The 22,783-nt window shown below is 45.0% G+C and overlaps 1 protein-coding gene across 1 annotated transcript in view; it reads left to right on the plus strand.

The window, feature by feature from the left end:
* Positions 1-22,783, plus strand: part of TRPM8 (transient receptor potential cation channel subfamily M member 8) — a 72,539-nt gene that overhangs the window by 24,713 nt on the left and 25,043 nt on the right. The window contains exons 9-16 of the mRNA XM_034785753.1: positions 2,244-2,346; positions 4,977-5,095; positions 5,816-6,106; positions 6,968-7,063; positions 8,299-8,428; positions 10,369-10,514; positions 11,399-11,511; positions 12,843-13,059. Coding sequence (XP_034641644.1) covers positions 2,244-2,346; positions 4,977-5,095; positions 5,816-6,106; positions 6,968-7,063; positions 8,299-8,428; positions 10,369-10,514; positions 11,399-11,511; positions 12,843-13,059 — 1,215 coding nt within the window. The remainder of the gene's footprint in view (positions 1-2,243; positions 2,347-4,976; positions 5,096-5,815; positions 6,107-6,967; positions 7,064-8,298; positions 8,429-10,368; positions 10,515-11,398; positions 11,512-12,842; positions 13,060-22,783) is intronic.

The raw sequence follows: 22,783 nt of genomic DNA on the forward strand, positions 1-22,783 counted from the left end.
CCTCCTTTCAGGCTTAACAATGCCATGGACAAGTTCCCCCTTCCTCTTCTAGACTGGGTTGTAGCTAGCAATACTAACTTTGTATGCACACTGGCCAGTCTTTCATCACAGCAGTACATCACAGACACCCATCTCCTTCCTTAGAGGTTTTTAAGGTCAGGCTTGACAAAGCCCTGGCTGGGATGATTTAGTTGGGAATTGGTCCTGCTTTGAGCAGGGGGTTGGACTAGATGACCTCCTGAGGTCCCTTCCAACCCTGATATTCTATGACTACGTGAAGTATAAGCTCACTACTACTATTCATTGGGTGCAGATAAAAAATTTAACATTGTCATATACCAGCAGATTTGCTTTTCCCTTGCTACTTTAACACAAGAGAGAGAGCCTCAGGACACTAGACATCACTATGGGGTGCTTTACGAGGCTTATGCCTTCCTGCCATGATGCTCCAGGGCCTGGAGGTGCTGTGTCTGCAGTGCTGCCAACTTGGAGACGTTGGCATGCTCAGGATAAAAATGTGATTCCCTTGCCACCTAACCAGCAGGCTGAGCTGTTTCAGCTGTGTTTCTACCCTCTTTAATAGTGGTAGGAAAAACTGAGTTGATGAAAACCTTAATGTTTAGTTATTTTTAGAAATGCAGTGCATAATGGCACTCACACAAGGAGCCATTATCATGGGGTAATTGGCTTTCTCAATTTCTTTTCCCAGTGCTTCATCACAGGGTCTCCTTATCTCTCAGTTGGTCAATTATTTTATGGCTGTGATCATCTTAGTGGGGGAATGATTGCTTGTTAGAACATCTGTTAAAATTCCTAATGTTAAGTTTATGGAAAATGTGCCATTACTTTCTGTACTCGTTCAGATTATTTTTTCTTCTTCTTAGCTTCACTTTCATCATGATTTGATTTTATTTTTTTAATGAATGCCCTAGAACATCATCTTTACAAATCTGGGCATCAGAGTCAAGCAACAAAACTTCTCCATTGAACTCTTGCAATGACTATTGTGTACCATTTACAATTCTGTGCCCCTCTGAGAATGCCATGATGCGGGGAATGAATCTCTCTATCTAGACTGCAACGCAAGGTGGTGGTTCTGCATAGGATGTGTCCCAGGGCTTATGCATATCACAAGATGATGGAGCAAACCAACTGCCTGTCTTGTGCAGTATCATCTTTAAAACATCATATATTGGTTGCTATTAAAGGAAGGTTTAACCTTTTATAATGCACCAAATTATGCAATACCATCCCAGAGATGGCAGAGGTGGGCATTTATTCTTGAACCCAGCTCATGGCTATGCTGAGAAGCAAGAGAACTGATAGGCATGGTGGATTCTTCATAGCTGGAGAGAAATTACATTCTCTTAACAGTGATGTGGCATCCACCCCGCAGGTCAGAACCAAAACTGCACCTTTGGCCAGAACTAAAACCAAACATGAACCTTACTTCAGTGGGGGGGTTTATATATATCTAAACAGCATTATCCATGATTCAAAACTCCCAAATAGAACTGAACATTGGGGTTGCCTGAAAGTTCAATCTAGATATGGATCTTTATTTCACATCTGGCCCTGTATATTTATAGTTGGATGAACCAAAGCCTGGAATCCAAATTGAACTGGAAGACATTTGCGGTCCAGTTCTGGATCTGCGTTTTGTGGTTTGAGTTCATTTCTACTTTGTTTCACATGCCTCTGCTTCTCTTGGTTCATTCAGAGGCTGAAAGTGTAAACACAAATTCCTTACAGTCCCTCAGATTTCTAACTTGCCAGAAAGAAGGAAATTTCATAAAGCGTGATGGTGTGAGAACATAAGCTCTGTTTTTAGACTAGGCAAAGTGGCCAGAATAAACTTTTCCTTAACATATAAACTTCTAGATGTTTGGGAATTGGCACTAACACGGTATCTGAGATTTATTCCTTGTTAGTTTTTAATTTAATGAGAATTACCTAATTGGTCATCATTTTCTGTGTTTGTGTGTGTGGGAGAAGGGAATGACAAGAAACTGCCATATGTTAAAGGATCATTAATCTAACTGTTTTTAATTTGAACTACTGTGAGTTTATTAGAACTTAATCGCTGAAATTCTCATTTTATATAGTTTGTATGTAGGGAGAGGGCTTACGATAAACAGCTCTGTGAATAATACTGTATGACGGGACATTCCCCAAAGGGACATGCGCAGATAAACCACAGAGTCCTGAGAGAGCTTTAGAATTGGACTTCTTTTTTTTTGTAGATCAAAGAAATCCTGGAAAACCCTCACCTGCTAACTGTTATTAAAATAGAAGAAGCTGGAGATGAAATCGTGAGCAATGCCATTTCGTTTGCACTGTATAAAGGTGAGCACTGAGCTTTCGCCCATTGGCTTTGATTTCACTTTGCTCTTAGTACAAGTATGGCCCTGTGGCTAGGGCACTAGCCTAGGAAGCTGTCTACCTGGATTCAATTCCCTGGACAAGTCTATCTGTGCCTTAGCTCCCCATCCTGTCATGCATGAATCCTATCTGCTGGACCATTTCCGCGGAGGCTGGAATTTTCAAAGGCGCCTAAAGGAAGTCCCAGTTTGGACTGCCATTGATGTTAATGGGAGTTAAATTCATGGGGAGATGGTGCGTACACCCTGGATATGAGAAACAAGCATTGAGAACAGGAGACTATCCTCTTGCCCCATCCTACATTGGTACCCTCTCCTGGCAGTTGTATGGCTGTAGCAGAAGAGAATGTGGTTCCATACTCCTACTGAAGCAAGTCAGAGTATTGGAGTATCTCAGAACTGGTAATTCCAGTGTGGAGAGGGAAGCCCCCCGCAAATACTGAGCAATTAGACCCTCTAAAACGTTGACTTTGGCATAGTATGGAGTGTTTTCTGCATATTAGGAAATGACTGAAAACCAACACAAAAGGGGTTTCTCCAATTATACTTTAGTAGATGGATTACTCAGCAGCTTGTGGTGTAAAACTCACAATAAAAAGGCTTCAGAGCACTGGGTGAGAGAGAACTTTGATTGACAGTCAGCAATGAGGTGATGGCTAATTAAGAGTTCATCTCACTAATGCTCATGGTGCTACCTGATCCTTCTTACTTGCAAATTCCATTTTATCACTGCAGTGAGATGTGCTGGGGCCAGATTCTTCTCATAGTCCCACTAGTGTATAAATTAAACTCTATTGATTTTACACCTGTGTGAATGGAGAATGGGGTTCCCTCAATGCTTCCTGCTACCAGTCCCCTCAGGGTGGCTCTGGAAAGGGTTTGACTCCATTGAGTGAATTGGGGTCACTCACTGCTTAGTTGCAACTAGAGAGGGGACCCAGAGATATTAACTCATCTGTTGGGTCAGTGCCCCGAGGCATGGTTGCCCCCTTCTCCCTTCCTACATCCTCTCCCAAACTCTGGGCAGCTCCTTCTGCATGGAGCACCCAGGGAGGAATTTGCATGGGTTACTGGGTGACTGACGGTGCCAGAGAGGCAGCACTTCCCCATTACATGTGGGCAGGCAGAGGCCACATTCTGGGATGCAGTCCTGATCAGTGAGAGGTTGTGTCACTGCCTGCCCTGTTACCCTTAAATGCTCTGCTGCTATTGTTCAGAGCCCAGACACCAACAGCCAGCAGACAAGCATGCGGTTCCCTGAGTGTGTGTCTGAGTTCTGGGCGGCCCTAGTTCAGTACTGATCCCAGCAGCCTGCCTACAACAGCCCCTCCCTGGGTCTCCACCAGCCTCGGTTATGACTTTGTGACCCCAACACACTCCCAGTCCTGAATTTCCCCCAAACCATCTGCCCTGAAATGTCCCCTCTCCTAAAACGCTCGGAGTACTGAGATCTGTTGCTCCTCTCAAGAGACAAAAGCACAGCAGTTTGTTGCTTTAACTGGAGCTATTCATCACTTCAAATCAAACATGGTCCTTGGTTGATTTAAAATAAAAACAAAGCAAGTTTATTTAATCAAAAAGGGGTGTTTTAAGTGAGGTCAAGTATAAGGGCTAAAGTCAGAAATAATTAAAAACAAATAAAAATGAAAAAAATACTTTCTAGTGACTAAGACTTAATGAAAGGACAGCCTTGCTTCCAGGTAAGATTCTTACCGCACTTCCTGTCAGCAAGATGGTCTGACCATCCCCGTGGTCAGGATCTCCCGCAAAGTGCTCGGTTCCTTTTATGTCTTAGAAGTAAGATACCTTGGGGTTCTTTGCCTCTCTCTTCTTTAGTAGACTGAACTTTTGAAATGTGCCCTTCTCAAAGTCCAGTGCCCCCGCAGTGAGGAAATGTGCCAGGGAGTCTGATGGGGAAGGTTCCGTGCTGGTTTCTTCCCTGCTGATGCTTTCTGTAATGCAGATTGATCGGTCCTGCACGTGCTGATATGCCAGTGAATGGCCACTTGACTATGATTGCCTGTTGTCTGTGATGGCACCTGGATAGAGGCAGCGACCTTTCCTTTGTCTGGAAAAAAACAGTTTGCCCACTCCCCAGACTTTTCTGGTTCAAACACATTTAGTCCCATATTTCCTTCACATTTGTCCAGTCCTTTGGGAGTTTACCCTACATAGACAACACAAGAATATTACTGGTCAGTGTGTATCATTGGTTTTCCAATGATATTTTACATGACACCTATTAGATACAGATTGACATAAGTGAATTGGGGCACACTGAACTGGTCAGGCCCTCTGAAACTCACTACCTGATGCTTTTAGGATCACAGGCTTGCTCTGGGTAGTTACATGGACAATCTGCCTTCAGGTAATGCAATCCGTGTCATTTTAAGTGCAGTTTAGTATATACATACCACATAGGTATGTGTGTTTTAAAATGTGCACAACCTCTGAAGCCCTGTTAAAGCTATAAGCGACCATTAAAAAAAGACAATAGAGGCTTCTTTTGTGGCTGGGATGGGGAGAGAGTTAGGGATGGTAGCCAAGGTGCTCTCCAATTTCCAATCTTTACTTAGCTGACTCTTCCTCCTCCAGCTTTCAGTACCAATGAACAGGATAAAGATAACTGGAATGGGCAGCTGCAGCTGCTGTTGGAGTGGAACCAACTGGATCTGGCCAGCGATGAGATCTTCACCAATGACCGGCGCTGGGAGGTAGTCAAAGATTGCACCTTGGCACAGCTAGTGGGGTTGGCGGAGACAAGGAGTGAAATTCTTACTTGCACCATTTACGTAGGCATCGCTTTTCTGATGTTTGTAAATAACAATTCCATTCCAGCTCATTCTGAAGTGAGCAGAATGTATAGGCTTAAAATACACTAACCTGTCAGACAAGGGTATTCTAACATGGCAAACCCATTGCTATGATGGCACTGCAGTGTCACAGCTTACCTGGGTATGAAATATACCATTACTTCAGGTAGGTTACTCGACTGCTTGGAAACTGATGGTCTCGCTCCAGTTCCTTGTCAGCCACAATGGTGGTTGTTATATTAGCTGATGATTAATATTATTTTTTGCTCTTTTTGAGCAGAGATCAAGGCTTGAAAGAGTCCAGAGACTGAACCACCCTTTCTAAAAGTGGGCTTTCTAGAGTCAGATTTGGGCATTTTGGGGGCAGAGTGCAGAAGGTATCTGGAAATTCTTGATGAAGCCTATACTTAGAATAGCTAGGTATGCTTATTTCAGTCACTTCCCAAACCACCGCCATGGCTGCATTCTGAAGGAAATGTGGAGCAAAGGCAAAATGTGACCAATATTTATCCATAACAAAACATGTGAGCAACAGCAGAGGGATAGGGGACAATGAATTCTGCTCAGCCATCCACAGCTCGCCTTGTGATAATACCTGGCTTTTCCTCATTTTCTCCCCAGTCTGCAGACCTTCAGGATGTCATGTTTATAGCTCTTATCAAAGACCGGCCCAAATTTGTTCGCCTCTTTCTGGAGAATGGCTTGAACCTGAGGAAGTTTCTTAGCAAGGAGGTCCTTACAGAGCTTTTCTCCAACAACTTTAGCAGCCTGGTGTTTAAGAACCTGCAGATTGCTAAGAACTCTTACAATGATGCACTCCTCACATTTGTGTGGAAGATGGTTGAGGACTTCCGAAGAAGCATCAAAAAAGAGGATAAGAACGGCAAGGATGAGACAGAAATACGGCTGTTGGTAAGTAACCAATCAGTTATCTAGCCATGTGTTCCTTAGTAGGAAAAGAATTGTCTTCCCTATTGCCATTATAACAGTAATGAATTTGTATTTCAATTGTTTAAAAAATGCTACAAATTGTGCAGAGTGCAATGGCCTTGAACGTACTGATGCATTCCACATGTTAATCTACGGCATGGATCTTTGCATTGCTCAAGTGCTAGAAGAATACGTGAGTCTTTTGTGTGAGGGGCATGGTTCTATACTGTGGTGATCTCAGAGCAGTTTTAAAATGTTGTAATGAAGGCCTACAAAGCAGGGCCGGCTCTAGGCACCAGCAAAACAAGCTGGTGCTTGGGGCGGCACATTTTTAGGGGTGGCATGGCCGGCGCTAGAATGCCGCCCCTAAAAATGTGCCCCGGCCTCCCTAGCTCACCTCCGCTACTGCTGCCACGGCACGCGAAACAGCTGATTCGCGCGCCGCTGCTCCCCCTCCCTCCCAGGCTCTCAAACCTGGGGGGGGAGACTCCGAGTGGCTGCGGCGCAGCGCTGCTTCTCCCACTCCCTCCTAGGCTTGAGAGCCTGGGGGGAGGAGGCAGGGCTGGGGATCTGGGGGAGTGGCGGAGTTGAGGCGGGGCCGGGGGTGGGGTAATTAAATAGGGGGGGAGCGGCCAAAATTGTTTTTGCTTTGGGCGGCAAAAATCCTAGAGCCGGCCCTGCTACAAAGAACCCCAAATTCATATCATTGTGGATGAGAGAGCTTTCAATTGAAAATGGCTCAGTGAAGGAAATGGAAATTGTTTTTTATGTTACCTAATATCTACTTGATTGAAAAAATAAAACCAAGGTCATTGAACAGATAGTGCCTTTACTTCCTGCCAGGATGAATCTTCTATTACAAGGCATCCCTTGCAAGCTCTCTTTATCTGGTCAGTTCTTCAGAACAAGAAGGAGTTATCCAAAGTCATTTGGGAACAGGTAGGGTTCTTTCCCTTTCCCCCACCACTGTTGTATTTATCTTGGCATGTTAAGCCTTTGCAAACATTTGCCCTCTGTCCTCCCCAGAGTAACCACCTGGGAACTCAAATGCATGATAGATAAGCTACCGATTTAAAACGTTTTACAATTTTTCCTCTCTCAATCTCCTAACTAAATGGGCCTGAGCTACTAAATTTGGATCTGGATTTGGATCCATATATGGATTTCAAGACACTCTCCTCACCTAAAGTTTGAGGGAGGGGTTGATTCAGGCTTTGAAAGGTGCTAGCTGTGAAATTCATAGCTGGGCCCATGTTTGGATTATGAACCCCCTCCCTCTTCACAGTATGAAGATCATGTGATCCAGGCATATGGTTTGATCTAGTTTCTACTTCTAATGAAAAATAGAGAGGCATATTTTTTAAGGAAACCAAAACTGTATATTGGCTTCAGGTCCATCTAGCCCAGTATCCTGTCTTCTGACAGTGGCCAGTGCCAGGTGCCCCGGTGGGAATGAACAGAACAGTTAATCAGCAAGTGATCCAGTCTCAAAGACTGACTGGTCATAGTCTAAAATTTTCCCTAGTTCCTTAATTCTTGGTTATCTAACTGGGCACTCAAAAATGGAGGCACCTGAAATTTAGTGGACGCTCCTGATTCTTTTGTCCTGTGTGTCTTAAGCTGAGCACCCAATCTGCTAATACAGGTTCCTGTGCCCATGCCAAGCCATGGCAAGTTCAGCAGGGATCAGGAGGTGTCCAGGTGAGTGTGCTGCAGTGTAGGACTGTAGAGAGCATTCTAAACATCTGACTCCAGGACTCGTGTCTAAATTCCTGACACCTTGGAGAGGGTTTTAAGGCGATTTTAACCATAGAGACAAAATGAGTCACCTTGTGCCTAGAATAGTTCAGTTACAACCTGGTGTGATGGTGTTGCATTGAGTGGCTGGACTATGCTTGTTTTGTGGATCTGGATCTTCATTTTCCGTTGCTGACAACGTGGCTCTGTTTACCAGCCTTTAATGAACCACCAGAACAAACAAACAAGGCAAGAAAGACAAAGCAATGATGTAAAAGGGGGTGGTGGAAGAAGCCTGTGGGTTTTAAGCAGTGGAACACATCCTCACATTGCACGGAAGAACTGTTGGTGCTCTGAGCCAATAGTGGAGAAGAATGGTGATGGCTGTGCCGTGCAAAGAGCTCCATGTGACTTCCTGATTCTCTGTCTCTTCACAGACCAGGGGCTGCACTTTGGCAGCACTCGGGGCCAGTAAACTACTAAAAAGCCTGGCAAAAGTGAAAAATGACATTAATGCTGCTGGGGAGTCTGAGGAGCTGGCAAATGAATACGAGACAAGAGCAGTAGGTAAGCGCCTGTGTTAACAGACTTGGAAACATGAGCCATGTTCAGGTGGTGATCAGCAGCTTGTAATGACGGATGCAGAGCTGCAAGATTTTTCACTTGTACTCCTTGAAAGCTTTATGGGATGTCATGTCGTAGAGACAGCCTCTGGCTGGGCTGGCAAGAGCCTCCAGGGGGAGGATAGAAGAAGAGGCCTCTGTGGACTGGAGCAGAGGACACAGACAGAAAATTCTTTGCTAGCTCCTGGCCCTGGATAGGCAAAGCACTCAAAAAATAAATAATAATATAAAAAAGGTCTGTGGTGGCTAATGAGGCCTGTGTCTTTAAAACTTGCACAGACACCTACAGGAAGTGTGTGATGAATGTCAAGGCTGGAAGCTGAGCCCAGCTCTGAGTCCCAGTGCAGCGTCTTAGCCAGGGCCGGCTCCAGGCACCAGCCAAGCAAGCTGGTGCTTGGGGCGGCAGATTGTATGAGGCGGCGTTCTGCCCAATCCAGGCTCTGAGGCTCACTGCCATGGGTCTTTTTTTTTTTTGTTGCAGTGTAGACATACCCATAGAATGAAATGGGGACACTTTTTTTCACCATGGTTCAAAGCAGCACACAAGAAGGGAAATCAAAGCTACACACTTGTGCAGAAAGAACGTACCCAGTTCTCAAGTGAATTTGAATTTTCATTTGGGGAGCTGGTTGTATCTCATGGGTTATGCTGAAATACTTAATAGGTGTTGTCAGAATATTTTATTTCATGTACGGGGTTTGTAAAAATTGCCTAATTTTATAGGGTCAGATTTTTAAAGGTATTTAGTTGCCTACTGGGATTTTCAAACACTCCTATTGAAATCAATGGGTGCTAGGTGCCTAAGTGCTTTTCAGAATTCTACAGGGCACCTATTTGCACCTTGGGGAACCTAAATACCATTAAAAATCTTGCCCATAATCCTCCTCACCCTTATTTTTATCTAAAATAAAATATTAAGGCCAGAATGCTGCCAACCGTCCTCATTTGGGTAACCCTGTTGAAAGTAACGGGGTTATTCATGGAAATAAGGCCAGCAGAATTTGGGGCTCAGTCCTGATCCTATTGAAATTAATGGCAAAACTGCTATTGACTTGCTTGGCCCAGGACTGAGCTCTCATAGGCCTTTTGACGAATGGAATTGTGAGGTTGTCTGCGTACAGTCTCAAACGCTCTATCCAATGTGCCATCGCTACAAAATCCCCCTGGTGTTCGCAAGTTATATTGCAATGGGTTTGCCAGCACCGAAGGGACTTTGCCAGCTTGCTCACTTTTAGCTGTGTTGGTTCTGCAGGGGCAATGGGAGTCCAGTGCTACAAAGACTCACTTTTATCACCGCAACCAGTAGCTAGACACACACACACGGAGCAGATGTGTTAAGTAAGAAGGTACCATTTTTACTGGACTACTTCTCAGCGCTTAATCACAACCTAGTTTTGATATCAATATGCAATCATCAAATCAGTTTGAATTTCACCATACACTTCCATGCAGACATTAAATTTGGAGTCCACTCTTCTAATCTACGGTTGTGAAAATGGGGACGGAGCTCTTGTATTGGACATTAATTGCCAAAAACGTTACGAATGCAAATTGAAGATTCTACAAGCAAATATGCCGGTCAGAAAAAAAATGAGTTGACTCCTGCAGCTACATTAGCTCAGTCATGTTGCACAAACATAGTATTTCCTATTCCTATTAAATATGTAGCTTAGCGTGTCACTGATTATATTGTAAAATATACAGGCTGTGCAGAATGGCTGAGTGAATGTTGCGCTACGAACCTTAGTCTCAAGATTTCCGGCCTCTTGAGTTCTGCGAGCATGAGTGAAACGGGGCCAGGGATCTGGGTAGAGTGAAGAGGTGCGTGGCTGACACGGGCTTTCTTTTTCCCCTTCTGTCCTTGTGGGACTGTCTCTCCTTTAGAGCTGTTCTCTGAGTGCTATAGCAGTGATGAAGAGCTGGCTGAACAGCTGCTGACTTATTCCTGTGAAGCCTGGGGTGGGAGCAATTGCCTGGAACTTGCTGTGGAAGCTAAAGATCAGCAGTTCATTGCGCAGCCGGGAGTGCAGGTAACACAAGCTAAAAAGCAGTGATTCTTCCCCCCCACCCCCACAGGAAAAAGATCACTGATCACTTGCGATGTAAATATTGTGCTCACTTCCTTTTTAAAGGTTATATAGATTAATTGTTTGAAAACACCTATCCTAAAGAAATACAATGGCCGAGGCTCTCATTTATTTGGAAGTCAGGCGTTTCGGAGAAGCATCCCACAGCAAAGTGAACTCTGTCCCTTTGCCATTGTGAATTACTTCCTCCCCTACGCGATCAGATAAAGTGATGGTTGTGCTGCTAAAAGGAACATGCTGTAGAACTGGTTCTCTGACGCCCTCGCCCCATGTGGAGGGGTGCGTTTGAAACTTGCACGTGCAAAGTATGCATTGAATGAATCAAAGTATGCATGGAGGGGAGTGGTGATTCACCCACAGGTGTTATGCCAGGAGAGGAAAGTTTTAATATACACAATCCATTCATAGAGGGTCTACTGATGGAGACTGCCTGAGATTTTTACTCCCAGTGCATCTCCTCCCTCTGCTCGTGTTCTTGGGCATAGCATTCAGCAGAATGGTGTCTTTACCTAAGACTCCCCTCAGCTAAATGAAACTAACTGCTTCTCCTGCCTCAAAACCTCTTGGAACATCCTGGGGATACTAGTCTCTGGCACAAGATGGAGCAGTGGGCTTATGCAGTAGCCTTTCCTGTCTCTTGACCTGAGTAGCTCAATATTTCTGCAGCTCCCAAGTCCTCCAGTGCTACAGAAATCCAACAACTTAATATGTTTCAGTAGAAATCATTGTTGGGCTTTCTGCATTAAACATCAAACACATTTTACAGTTCTGCTTTCTCTACCCTGCTTCAATAAAACCTGGATGAATCTTTCTCCTCTTTGCTATAGAATTTCCTTTCCAAACAGTGGTATGGAGAGATCTCGAGGGACACTAAGAACTGGAAGATTATATTGTGTCTGTTCCTTTTCCCTTTAATCGGCTGTGGTTTCATCTCCTTCAGGTAACAGGGTTCTCATTGGTAGAAAAACAGAAGGGAAGCATGTCTATATAACCTATTTAGGTGCTAATATCTGGCTCACCTCATTATAGTATCTGAGTGCCCTAAACAATGAACGTATCCCAAACAGGGCCGGCTCTGGCTTTTTTGCCGCCCTAGGCAAAAAAGCCACCCGCCGCCCGCCCCCCCGCCCAGCGGGGCCGCAATCCCCGACCGGCCGGAGCACCGGGAGCAGGGGGAGGGCGGAGAGCCCCCGGCGGCCAGAGCGCTGGGAGGAAGGCAGAGAGCCCGGCCGGGGCTCTCCGCTCTCCCCGGCAGCCAGAGTGCCGGGGGGAGGGCGGAGAGCCCAGCTGGGGCTCTCCACTCTCCCCGGCAGCCAGAGCGCCGGGGGGGGGAGGGAGGAGAGCCCCCAGCGGCCAGAGCGCTGGGGGGGAGGGCGGAGAGCCTGCCATGGCTCTCTGCTCTCCCTGACCGGCCGGAGCACCGGGGGGAGGGCGGTGAGCCCAGCCGGGGCCCTGCTCTCCCTGACTGGCCAGAGCGCCGGAGGGAGGGCGGCGAGCCCGCTGCGGCTCCGCTCTCCCCGGCGGCCGGAGCGCCACGGGGAAGGCGGCGAGCCCAGTCGTGGCCCCGCTCTCGGGCCAGAGCGCCCCGCCGCGCCGCCCCCCTCCATGCTTGGTGGGCTGGTGCCTGGAGCCGGTCCTGATCCCAAACAGCCTTTTTAAGTGGAAGTGTCCTTCCTTTTTTACAGATGAAAAAATACGGCACAGGATAGATGAAATGATTTGCCCAAAATCATGCTGGGACTTTGTGGCAGAACTAGGAATTGGACGCACGTTTCTCAAGTGCCACTCCAGTATCTTAAATGCAAATCCATCTTTCCTGTGATAGAGTCCATCTGCTGTGGAGGTTAATCTGAGCATGATAGCAAGGAGGACAAAGTTTGAAATTAGGGAACACAAGTTGTTACCATTTGGCAGCAGTTTGGTGGTCTATATGAAAGGAGAGGCATGGCCTCGGCAAAATTCCCGGCTGACAAGTGATCCCATCAGTGCTCATTTGGCTGGGATTGCTAACAAGATGTCTAGTGGCTGAATGAGCCAGAGACAGAACAACTCTGGTCCTTCAAGGACAAGATAGGCCACCCTGCCAACGTACCATGAGTCAGGGACATTTAACGGATGCTGCCCAGACTATAATTATTTGACAGCACTTCAAAGGGATTTTTTCGATTAAAAAATCAGGCATGTTTGCATGGTCACTACTTTAGTTTCACAAGGAACATTTTTTTAAAGGCTTGAGAGATGTGTGTTTGAAATCATCCTTTTTTTATCTAGGAAAAAGCCCGTGGAGAGGAGCAAGAAGCTCTTGTTGTATTATGCCTCATTCTTCACCTCCCCATTTGTGGTCTTCTCCTGGAACGTCATCTTCTACATTGTTTTCCTGCTGCTCTTCGCCTACGTCCTGCTCATGGATTTCCAGAAAGAACCCACCATGCTGGAACTCATCCTCTATGTTCTGGTCTTCATCCTGCTTTGTGATGAAGTGAGACAAGTAGGCAACGCTTGTGAACCAAAATGGCCTATTTCCAGACAGACACTTTTTTATTTCTCCTAGATGCAGAAAGAAATGAAGACCTTCTTATGGTTATGTGCAAAATGCTATGCAAAAGTCATTCAGAGAGCCCAAAGGAAGTGATTGTGTTCACCATGACTGACACACACAACTCCTGCTAATGCAGGCAGAAGCTGTGTGTGTGTGTGTGTGTGTGTGTGTGTGTGTGTGTGTTGAGGAAAACATACTGATCCTGTGCTGTATGTATTAGTCCATGGCCCAGATCCTCAAAGGTTTTTAGGTATCTTTCAATAGGATTTAGGCACCTAAATATCTTTGAGGATTTTGCCATTAGAGAGAGTTCTCAAAATCATGTGGTATAAATTGTCAAACCAATCTAGGTCATTTTAGATTAATTTTGTAATGGAAAATGTGTCATCATGCTCTAGAATTTTTTACAAACCTATGCAACTATCACTGGTATTTGTCATTTCATGAGTGAGAGAACTGTGGCTGACAGAGGCCCAGCACCCACCCCACAAAGAGGGAACACGTCTATGCACTACAGAGGTACTCTGAATGAGATGCACTAATGTATTTTTTTGCAGAGTTATTTGACTATCTGTGGGGGAGGAGGGGAAATGGCTTTCTTCTGAGGAGAGAACGCCTCTAGTAATAGGAGTCCTTCAGAACGCTGGGGGATTTGAGTGTGGCTGGTGAAGAGGTCATGGCAACTTACGATCTGTCGTTGAGAAGATGGTGTGTGATTTATTAGTTGTTCAGTGCAGTCTTGAGTACCGTGTAAGGCATGCAGCCAGAGGATAAGTGCCAGCACAAGATCTGCATGCGTAAAGATCATTGCAGGATGAGCCTCTGCCATGCCCAGAGTGGCTGTAACCCTGCTATTTAATCTCAATGTTTTTTTCAGAAAAAAATAAATCCATTACCAAATAAATAGGAGTGCACCTTTGGCTTGACAGATGTACCATCTAGGGGAAGAAGGGGAAAGGTTATAAGGGTCTGCTACCTTGAAATTATTCTTGTCTGATTGATTAGGTTTCCTGGTCTCTCTGGACCCCTCCTGCACCTCCCACGTAGGCTCAGCCACGACTTGAGCAACATGACACAGCCTGCCAGAGATTTTCAGTTGCAACAGCTGAGCTAAGAATGTTAAGCAGCTCCCAGTTCAGAAAGGGAAAACTGAAGGGGTTGGATGATCATAAAACCCAGCTGAAAAAGCAGCTGGGCATAAGGGAAACCTTTCTTCCCCTCCTCTTAAAATACCACCCTCAGCAGTCAGGGCAGCCGGAACTGCTTCAGATCTAGGGCTCCGACCCTGCATCTTCTTACTCCTATGAGCAGGCCTGAAGCAAATAGTCTCACGCCTGTCGATTTTAATGAGGATTACATGCCCAAGGTCTCTACGTTTGAGTAAAGGCTGGCAGCATAGGCACTTACCAGGCATCTCATTTATTTGCAGTGATGGATATCGATACCCGGAGTCAGGCTGACTCTGGCAGTGCACTGCTGTGTTATGTGGCCTGGCAGCAGAAGAAAAGTTTGAAAATCCCAGCCAGTCAATGAAGCGCCCAACTCCCCTAGGTTCTTTGGGAAATCCCAACACTTGGTTTCTCTTTGATTGGGACTGTTTAGGAGCATAGCAGGCAAACATCAAAGAAAAATGCAGTTGGTGTTCCTGCCCGGCTGCTATACTTACTGGCTTTTGGAGGAACATGGGCATGTCTGACGCTCCAATTTCACTTCAGATGCTAAGGGAGATTAGCATTGCCTGGGCTCCACTGAAGACAATTCAGATTGTTTAAAAGCACGCAGCTGACAAATGAGTTGAACCAGTGTACTCAAGGGACCTGTGTTGGCTCTGCAGAGTGTGCCCCCAACCAATAGCCAGCCCTTCCCAACCTAATGGGCCAAACCTAAACTGCACCCCTTTGGGAATGTTTGGAGCTGGAGCCAAACTCTTTGGCTTCAGCCTATCTTCACTTTTGAGACACCTAGATCATTTTAAGCCAATGAAAGCCATACTCTCATTGGTCAGCAATGAACGTTCTGACTAAGGTCAGAATTAGCCTCAAACTGGGGGCTTTTTTCGATTGACATAGTTAAATAAAAGGAGAACTTAAGAGCCTGGCTCACCGCTGAGGAGTGGCTGGATGGGACCGGTATGGGTGCCAGTTCATCTTTCAACACTGCTTTTTGTTTTCCCACGGCCCAGTTCTTCAATATGTGTGGAGCTGTATCTGACTTCAGTGGGACTCCTGCACATGGAGAGCTTCTTGGCACTATTAGAAGTATTCACCATTATCAGCTGAAGGAAATGATAATCGCCCCCCTCCCCCAAGTTACTCTCAGTTTTTGTTCTGAATTCAAGGTCAAATCCTCTTTAAAAGGTGGATTGAGCTGGATGTCTGCAGATGAATAGGTGCCTCTGTTCAACCAGCCATGCTCTGTGTTTTAAATGTCCACATCCAAGCACCATAGTTCCCAATGGCCTGACGTAGAATTATCTGCTGGAGTCAGAGGCAGTTTACTTGCTGGGCTCAATAGTTGAATGAGATTTGTTTGACCAGCTCTGTCCTTACCCGTGAGTGCCTAACACTGAGGTCTGGAAGGAGAGTTTATATAGATGTTTAATAGTAAAATAAAAGTTCAGTGCTTACAATTTATTCATTTACAGCAGGAATCTGTGTTGAACTCCTGAAGGGTCACTGAGTGAGAGAGGTTTTGATTTTGCAGTCCTTTGTCAGGCAACAGAGGCCCTGAGTGAGAGAAGATTTCAGGTTCAGGTCCCACGTTTGTATGTTGGTCTACAGAAATTATGAAGATGTCTGCTGTGTATTTAGTACAAACGATCGGAGTGTTAATACAATGTAATGGTTGGAATTTCATGTGCACAGAGCAAAGGGGGACCAAGTTCTGACTAGGTTTGGGGGCACAGATGGTGGTAGTTTGAACAAAATGTATGGGCAAGGAATGTGACCTATAAAATACCAAGTGGAAATTCTCATAGGAACTAACTTGGTTCTGTTGAGCATAGAAAGTGACCTCTTCAGGGAACTGATGGGCAGGATCCACTGAGAGGTTAATATGAGGGAGAAAGGAGTCCAGGATTGCCGGCTGTATTTTAAAGAAGCCTTATTGAGGGTGCAGGAACAAACCATCCTGATGTGCAGAAAGAATAGCAAATATGGCCAGTGACCAGTTTGGCTTAACAGAGAAATCTTTGGTGAGCTTAAACACAAAAAGGAAGCTTACAAGAAGCAGAAACTTGGACAGATGACTAGGGAGGAGTATAAAAATATTGCTCGAGCATGCAGGGGTGTAATCAGGAAGGCCAAAGCACAATTGGAGTTGCAGCTAGCAAGCGATGTGAAGGGTAACAAGAAGTGTTTCTACAGGTATGTTATCAACAAGAAGAAGGTCAGGGAAAGTGTGGGACCCTTACTGAATGGGGGAGGCAACTTAGTGACAGATGATGTGGAAAAAGATGAAATACTCAATGCTTTTTTGCCTCGGTCTTCACAGACAAGGTCAGCTCCCACATTGCTGCACTGTGTAGCACAGTATGAGGAGGAGGTGAGCAGCCCTCAGTGGTGAAAAAACAGGTTAAGGACTGTTTAGAAAAGCTGGACATGCACAAGTCCATGGGTCCAGATGTGCTGCATCCAAGGGTGCTGAGGAACTTGGCAGATGTGATTGCAGAGCCATTGGCCATTATTTGTGAAAACTCGTGGCAATTGGGGAAAGTTCCAGACAATTGGAAAAAGGCAAATATAGTGCCCATCTTTAAAAAAGGGAAGAAGGAGAATCCGGGGAACTACAGACAGGTCAGTCTCACCTCAGTCCCTAGAAAAACATGGAGTAGATCCTCAAGGAATCCACTTTGAAGCACGTGGAGAAGAGGAAGGTGATCAGGAACAGTCAACATGGATTCACCAAGGGCAAGTCATGCCTGACCAACTTGATTGCCTTCTATGATGAGATAACTGGCTCTGTGGATATGGGGAAAGCAGTGGACGTGATATACCTTGACTTTAGCAAAGCTTTTGATATAGTCTCTCACAGTATTTTTGTTAGCAAGTTAAAAAAGTATGGATTGGTGGAATGGACTATAAAGTGGATAGAAAACTGGATATATCGTTGAGCTCAACAGGTAGTGATCAATAGCTCGATGTCTAGTTGGCAGCCAGTATCAAGTGAAGTGCCCCAGGGGTTAGTCCTGGGGCTGGTTTTGTTCAACATCTTCATTAATGATCTGGATGATGGGATGGATTGCACCCTCAGCAAGTTCGCGGATAACGCTAAGCTGGGGGGAGAGGTAGATACGCTGGAGGGTAGGGATAGGGTCCAGAGTGACCAAGACAAATTGGAGGATTGGGCCAAAAGAAATCTGATGAGGTTCAACAAGGAGAAGTGCAGAGTCCTGCTCTTAGGATGGAAGAATCCCATTACTGCTACAGGCTGGGGACTGACTGGCTAAGCAGCAGTTCTGCAGAAAAGGACCTGGGGATTGCAGTGGACAAGAAGCTGGATATGAATCAACAGTGTGTGCTCGTTGCCAAGAAGGCTAACGGCATATTGGGCTGCATTATTAGGAGCATTTTCAGCAGATTGAGGGAAGTGATTATTCCCCTGTATTCGTCACTGGTGAGGCCACACCTGGAGTACTGCATCCAGTTTAGGCCCCCCACTAGAGAAAGGATGTGGACAAATAGGAGAGAGGGCAGCAAAAATGATTAGGGGTCTGGGGAACATGACTTATCAGGAGAGGCTTGGGGAACTGGGCTTATTTAGTCTGCAGAAGAGAAGAATGGGGTGGGATTTGATAGCAATCTTCAACACCTGAAGGGGGTTCCAAAGACAGGGCTGGCTCCAGGCACCAGCTTACCAAGCAAGTGCTTGGGGCAGCCACTTCGGAGAGGGGCGGCACGTCCAGCTGTTCGACGGCAATTCGGCGGACGGTCCCTCACTCCTGCTTGGAGCGAAGGACCTCCCGCCGCATTGCCGCCGCAGATCGCAATCTTTTTTTTTGTTGTTTGGCTCCTTGGGGAGGCCAAAGCCCTGTCCAAAGAGGATGGAGCTAGGCTGTTCTCAGTGGTGGCAGATGACAGAACAAGAAGCAATGGTCTCAAGTTGCAGTGGGGGAGGTCTAGGTTGGATATTAGGAAAAACTATTTCACTAAGAGGGTGGAGAAGCACTGGAATGGGTTTCCTAAAGAGGTGGTGGAATCTCCATCCTTAGAGGTTTTTAAGGCCCGGCTTGACAAAGCCCTGGCTGGGTGATTTAGTTAGCATTGGTCAGTCTTTGAGCATGGGGTTGGACTAGATGACCTCCTGAGGTCTCTTCCAACTCTAATCTTCTATGATTCTATGATAGAGTATGTAGTGTTGTGTATTATTAGTCGTGCTAAATGTGTGACTTACATGGAATATGACCAACTTTACACTGGTGTGAGACTTGGAACTTTGAATTGCCAACTTGTGTAAATAATCAACTGTTGCATGGCATAATGCATCCCCCCATCCCCCCCCAGTGAGTTGCCTTGTTTAAGTGAGGTCCTACTCTAAAAAGAGACTGAAAATGGCATTGGTGGGGATCCATATTCTTTTTTCCTCCAGATCAGATCGGTACAGTTGAAAAGTGAAAAGATCATTTCCTAAATGCTTGCTCCACAACCTGAAACTGGAATTGGAACCCAACTTGAATTGTGTTCTGGTTCACACATCAGCAATAAAGATGATTCAATGTGCCCTTCATGACGCATGAGCCAGAAAACCACCCAGCTCCTTCTCTTATAGCTGTGGTATTCCTGGAGGTATAATGAGGGGAGAAAAAAGTAGTAAAAGCTTATTTCAGCAGACTCAGTAGATAAGTCTCTGGATACATATAGGGAGCAGCTCTATAGAGTAAGGAAGCACCAATTCTGTGTAATCACATTGTGCTTTAAAAAGAAGACAAAATGGCACCCTACTTATTCACTGTTCCATGAAAGTCTGAATATGTGATTTAGCAAATCCAGCCTTTATACGCTCCGAGGCGGTGCATCCTAAATTGTGCGCACAACTTGACTTTGGGTCAGATGGGGCAGATAGGAAAATAAAACTCTAGAGTCCTCTTTCAAGTGACAATGGACTAGAAGGAGCTGATAAGGTCTGGCTGTCTCAGGAGTCATCTTGTTCGCATGTGTGTTCAGGAGGCTGGTGTGTACAGGGAGGCAAAAGTCCCCAAAACATCTGAAATTTGGTTGCAAAATCAAAAAACCACAGCTCAGTGGGAAATAAAAGTGAGCTGTGGGGCTGGAGCTGAGACTATCTGCTAGTGGATATCTGGATATGTGAGTGGGTATATGGTATATATGGATCCCTGTACTTTGTGTGTGTATGAAAATGGCTTATTGGAAATGCACTGTACCTATTTTCCTTACTGATTCAGACAGTTACCACCTCTTCATTACCATTGTTCCTCAGCTTCAGCAAAGCAAGCATTCTCCAGTGACAACTAGCTACAGGACCAATCTGAGGCTTTAAAATTAAGAATTTTTTGAGTTATTTATGCACAAAGCAGCGTGAAGAGTATTATTAAAGCCTAACAAATGCTTTTTCCTATGCTCAGGTACGGTCGCACTTTAAAATTAATACACGTCCCAAAATAATTCCCCTATGTGCTGAAAACATGACAGATTTCAGTGCAAAGGATTCTTTTATTCAAAGGGAAAAATATTAGCATCTGATTTTAAACTGTGAATCCAAGGGTTTTTAGACCTGCTAGAAGTGTGAAGATCAACACAACCCTAACTACAGAGATATTAACTGGCACTTCTGTAATAACTTCTTGTTACTGGTTGGACCAAAAACTTTAGTGGTATTATGGCATGTCGACTCCTGGGCATGTGAACCAGCAGAAGCGAATGATAATGTAAAGAGTTAACACTTTGCTGAACCTCAGTGATTGGATTTGGGTTTGCTTTGAGGTTTGAGCCAGGGTTCTGGCTGGTTTGAAGCAGTGTGTCCCTCCCTATTCATAGTTAATTCTGATATGAATAGGCAGCAGTACTAGAGGACTGTATATTTCTAGGGTTGGATCCTTAGCTGGTGTAAACTTGTATAGCTCCAGTGACTCGAACGGAGCTAAACTGACTTAAATTAGCCTAGGACTTGGCTCCTAGATGTTCAATTGCTATAATAAAATGTTTAATCCAGGTCAGTTCTGGCCATCTTTGGTTCATAAAAAGCAAGGGATTTTTAATTTCATTTGCAAAGCCACTAATGAGAGGATAACCGTGATAGTCTGGTTGACTTGCATTCTCTTGCCCTTTAGCATCTGCCTTTCCCAACATGTAATGTTCAAAGCGAGGTATGAGCCGAACATGTGCAGAAATAGAAATATCTTGAATTTGACAAGTGCTAATGTAGAGAGACAAGGTGGGTGAGGTATCTTTTATTGGACCAACTTCTGTTGGTGAGAGACAAACTTTCAAGCTACATAGAGCCGTTACTCTTAAGCTTTGTGTAGCTTGAAATCTTGTCTCTCACCAACAGAAGCTGGTCCAATAAAAGATATTCCCACATCCACCTTGTCTTTCTGGTATCCTGGGACTAACCTAGCTACAATAACAGTGCAGATTCTAATCTAAACATTTGTGTAACCATGGTGCATTATTAACCATTCTTCCCATACTATGGAAAATGACAGCTACCATAGATGGATTTGAATAGCACCAGTAACAAGTCATATACACCAGGCACTCTGCTTTGCTATGTCATTATGTAAAAAAGGTGAAAATGTCCAGGACACTGGTTTTCTTTCAAATGCATTGAGAATTGAGTAGGTATTCACTGCTCTCCAGTGGCTGAGATGCACCTGGGCTGGTAGTAATTGATCCTATTCCAAAGATTCACAATTATTTGAACTAATGATACTTAATTACAAATGGAAAAATGAGCCCATACATTACTCCAGAATGGGATACCTAGGGGAAAACTAACCCTGACAATTAATTCAACCAGCCACTAGATGCCACCATTCCACTTCATAAACGCACCCAAATACTTGTACCAGAAGTAGGAATCTTGGTCCTAAACAGACTGGTTATAAAACATGTTTAAAGGATTGTTAAATCTGTGATGAACTCTCAGTACGTGACAATTCTTTATAATGATTGAATATGCATTTGGACCAGATCTCTGTTTGAAATGATCTGATACTTTTATGTCATTTCCTTTTTGATGGTTACAAAAGGAGACTAGAATTAACTGAAGGAGGGGATATTTGGATCTGTGATACCCTTAAGAGAGAGTTCAAAGCTGAATCAGAACTAAGGTTTTGGATGAGATTTGTTGGTGCTGGGTGCTGTTGAGGTGCTTTGAGGAGAATGGGTCAAAATGCAGAAATCTCTTTATTGATTGATCACACAGTACTTTTGTCAGATGTGGCCAGGATTCAGAATCCAGTCCCCTTCCCCGTTTCAGGCCCAATGTGGACCCCCAAGCATTGAATGTGGGCTCTGGTCTGGAGGTCAGAATCTGACCCCTGTCCATGAAATGCAGGGGTGGGGGTTAAATTTGAGAGTGCGTTTCAGAGGCATCGTTGGTTGAAAATACATACAAGTAAATATTGTTCATTTGGAGAGTTTTAGGAAAAAACACACCTGATCCAGAAATATTTAATAGTGAGTTAGCAGTTACTTCCCATGGGATTCCAGCAGTGAGCTGTGTCTCCGCTGGACAAGAAGTGCGGGGCCACTGTCAAAGAATACAAAAACGAGGAGTCCTTGTGGCACTTTAGAGACTAACACATTTATTTGGGCATAAGCTTTTGAAAGCTTATGCCCAAATAAATGTGTTAGTCTCTAAGGTGCCACAAGGATTCCTAGGTTTTTTTGCTGATACAGACTAAAACGGCTACCACCGAAACCAGTCAAAGAATACTGTGTTATCTCAGTGGCTCTCAAATTGTGGTCCATGGACCACTGCTGGTGCATGAGGCACTTATCTTTGAAGCATTGTGCAAGCGTTAAACAGTTAATCTTCGCAGCTCCCTCTGTGGTGGGAAAGTTCTACTACATCCATCTTACAGGCGGGTGAAACTTAAGTGCAAAGGTTAGGGCCAAAATAATGATGGTGATCACTTTTAATTGGCCAAAGCAGGACTTTCTTTTGGCCCATCTGATAGAGCTGCTGCCTGTGTTCCACAAGTATCCCAATTAACGTCTCAGCTGAGGTAATGCGTAGGCTGCATGTTAATACACTGTGGGACTCTGTCCTCTTGAGGCTGGATCACTAAGAGATTTGTGTCAACTCCAGTTACCGGCTGTTGTCCTGTAGCTTAAGCAGTAGAGAGGCATGGTATAGGTTAAAAGGTCCAAGGTTCAGTTCTTGCTGATGAGACATAGCAAACCCAGCCATCAGATGAAACACTCCGCAAATTTGTTCGACCTAACTTAGGGTTTGTTTACACAGCAGCTGGGAGGTGTATCTCCTGGTTTGGATAGACATACACACTAGCTCTGGTTGTGCTAGTGCACCAACAATAGCAGTGTGGCCTCTACTGGTGGTGGCTCAGGCTAGCTGCTGGATTACATACCTAGGTCCTCTGGGATTGTACTAGGTAGCCCCATCCATCACCTATGCTGCTGCCATGGCCATGTTGCTATTTTTATTGCACTAGCTTGATCATAGCTAGTATGTGTATTTCTTCCCACACTGG

This window comes from Trachemys scripta, chromosome 11, assembly GCF_013100865.1.
Source record: "Trachemys scripta elegans isolate TJP31775 chromosome 11, CAS_Tse_1.0, whole genome shotgun sequence".
Taxonomy (NCBI): Eukaryota; Metazoa; Chordata; order Testudines; family Emydidae; genus Trachemys; species Trachemys scripta.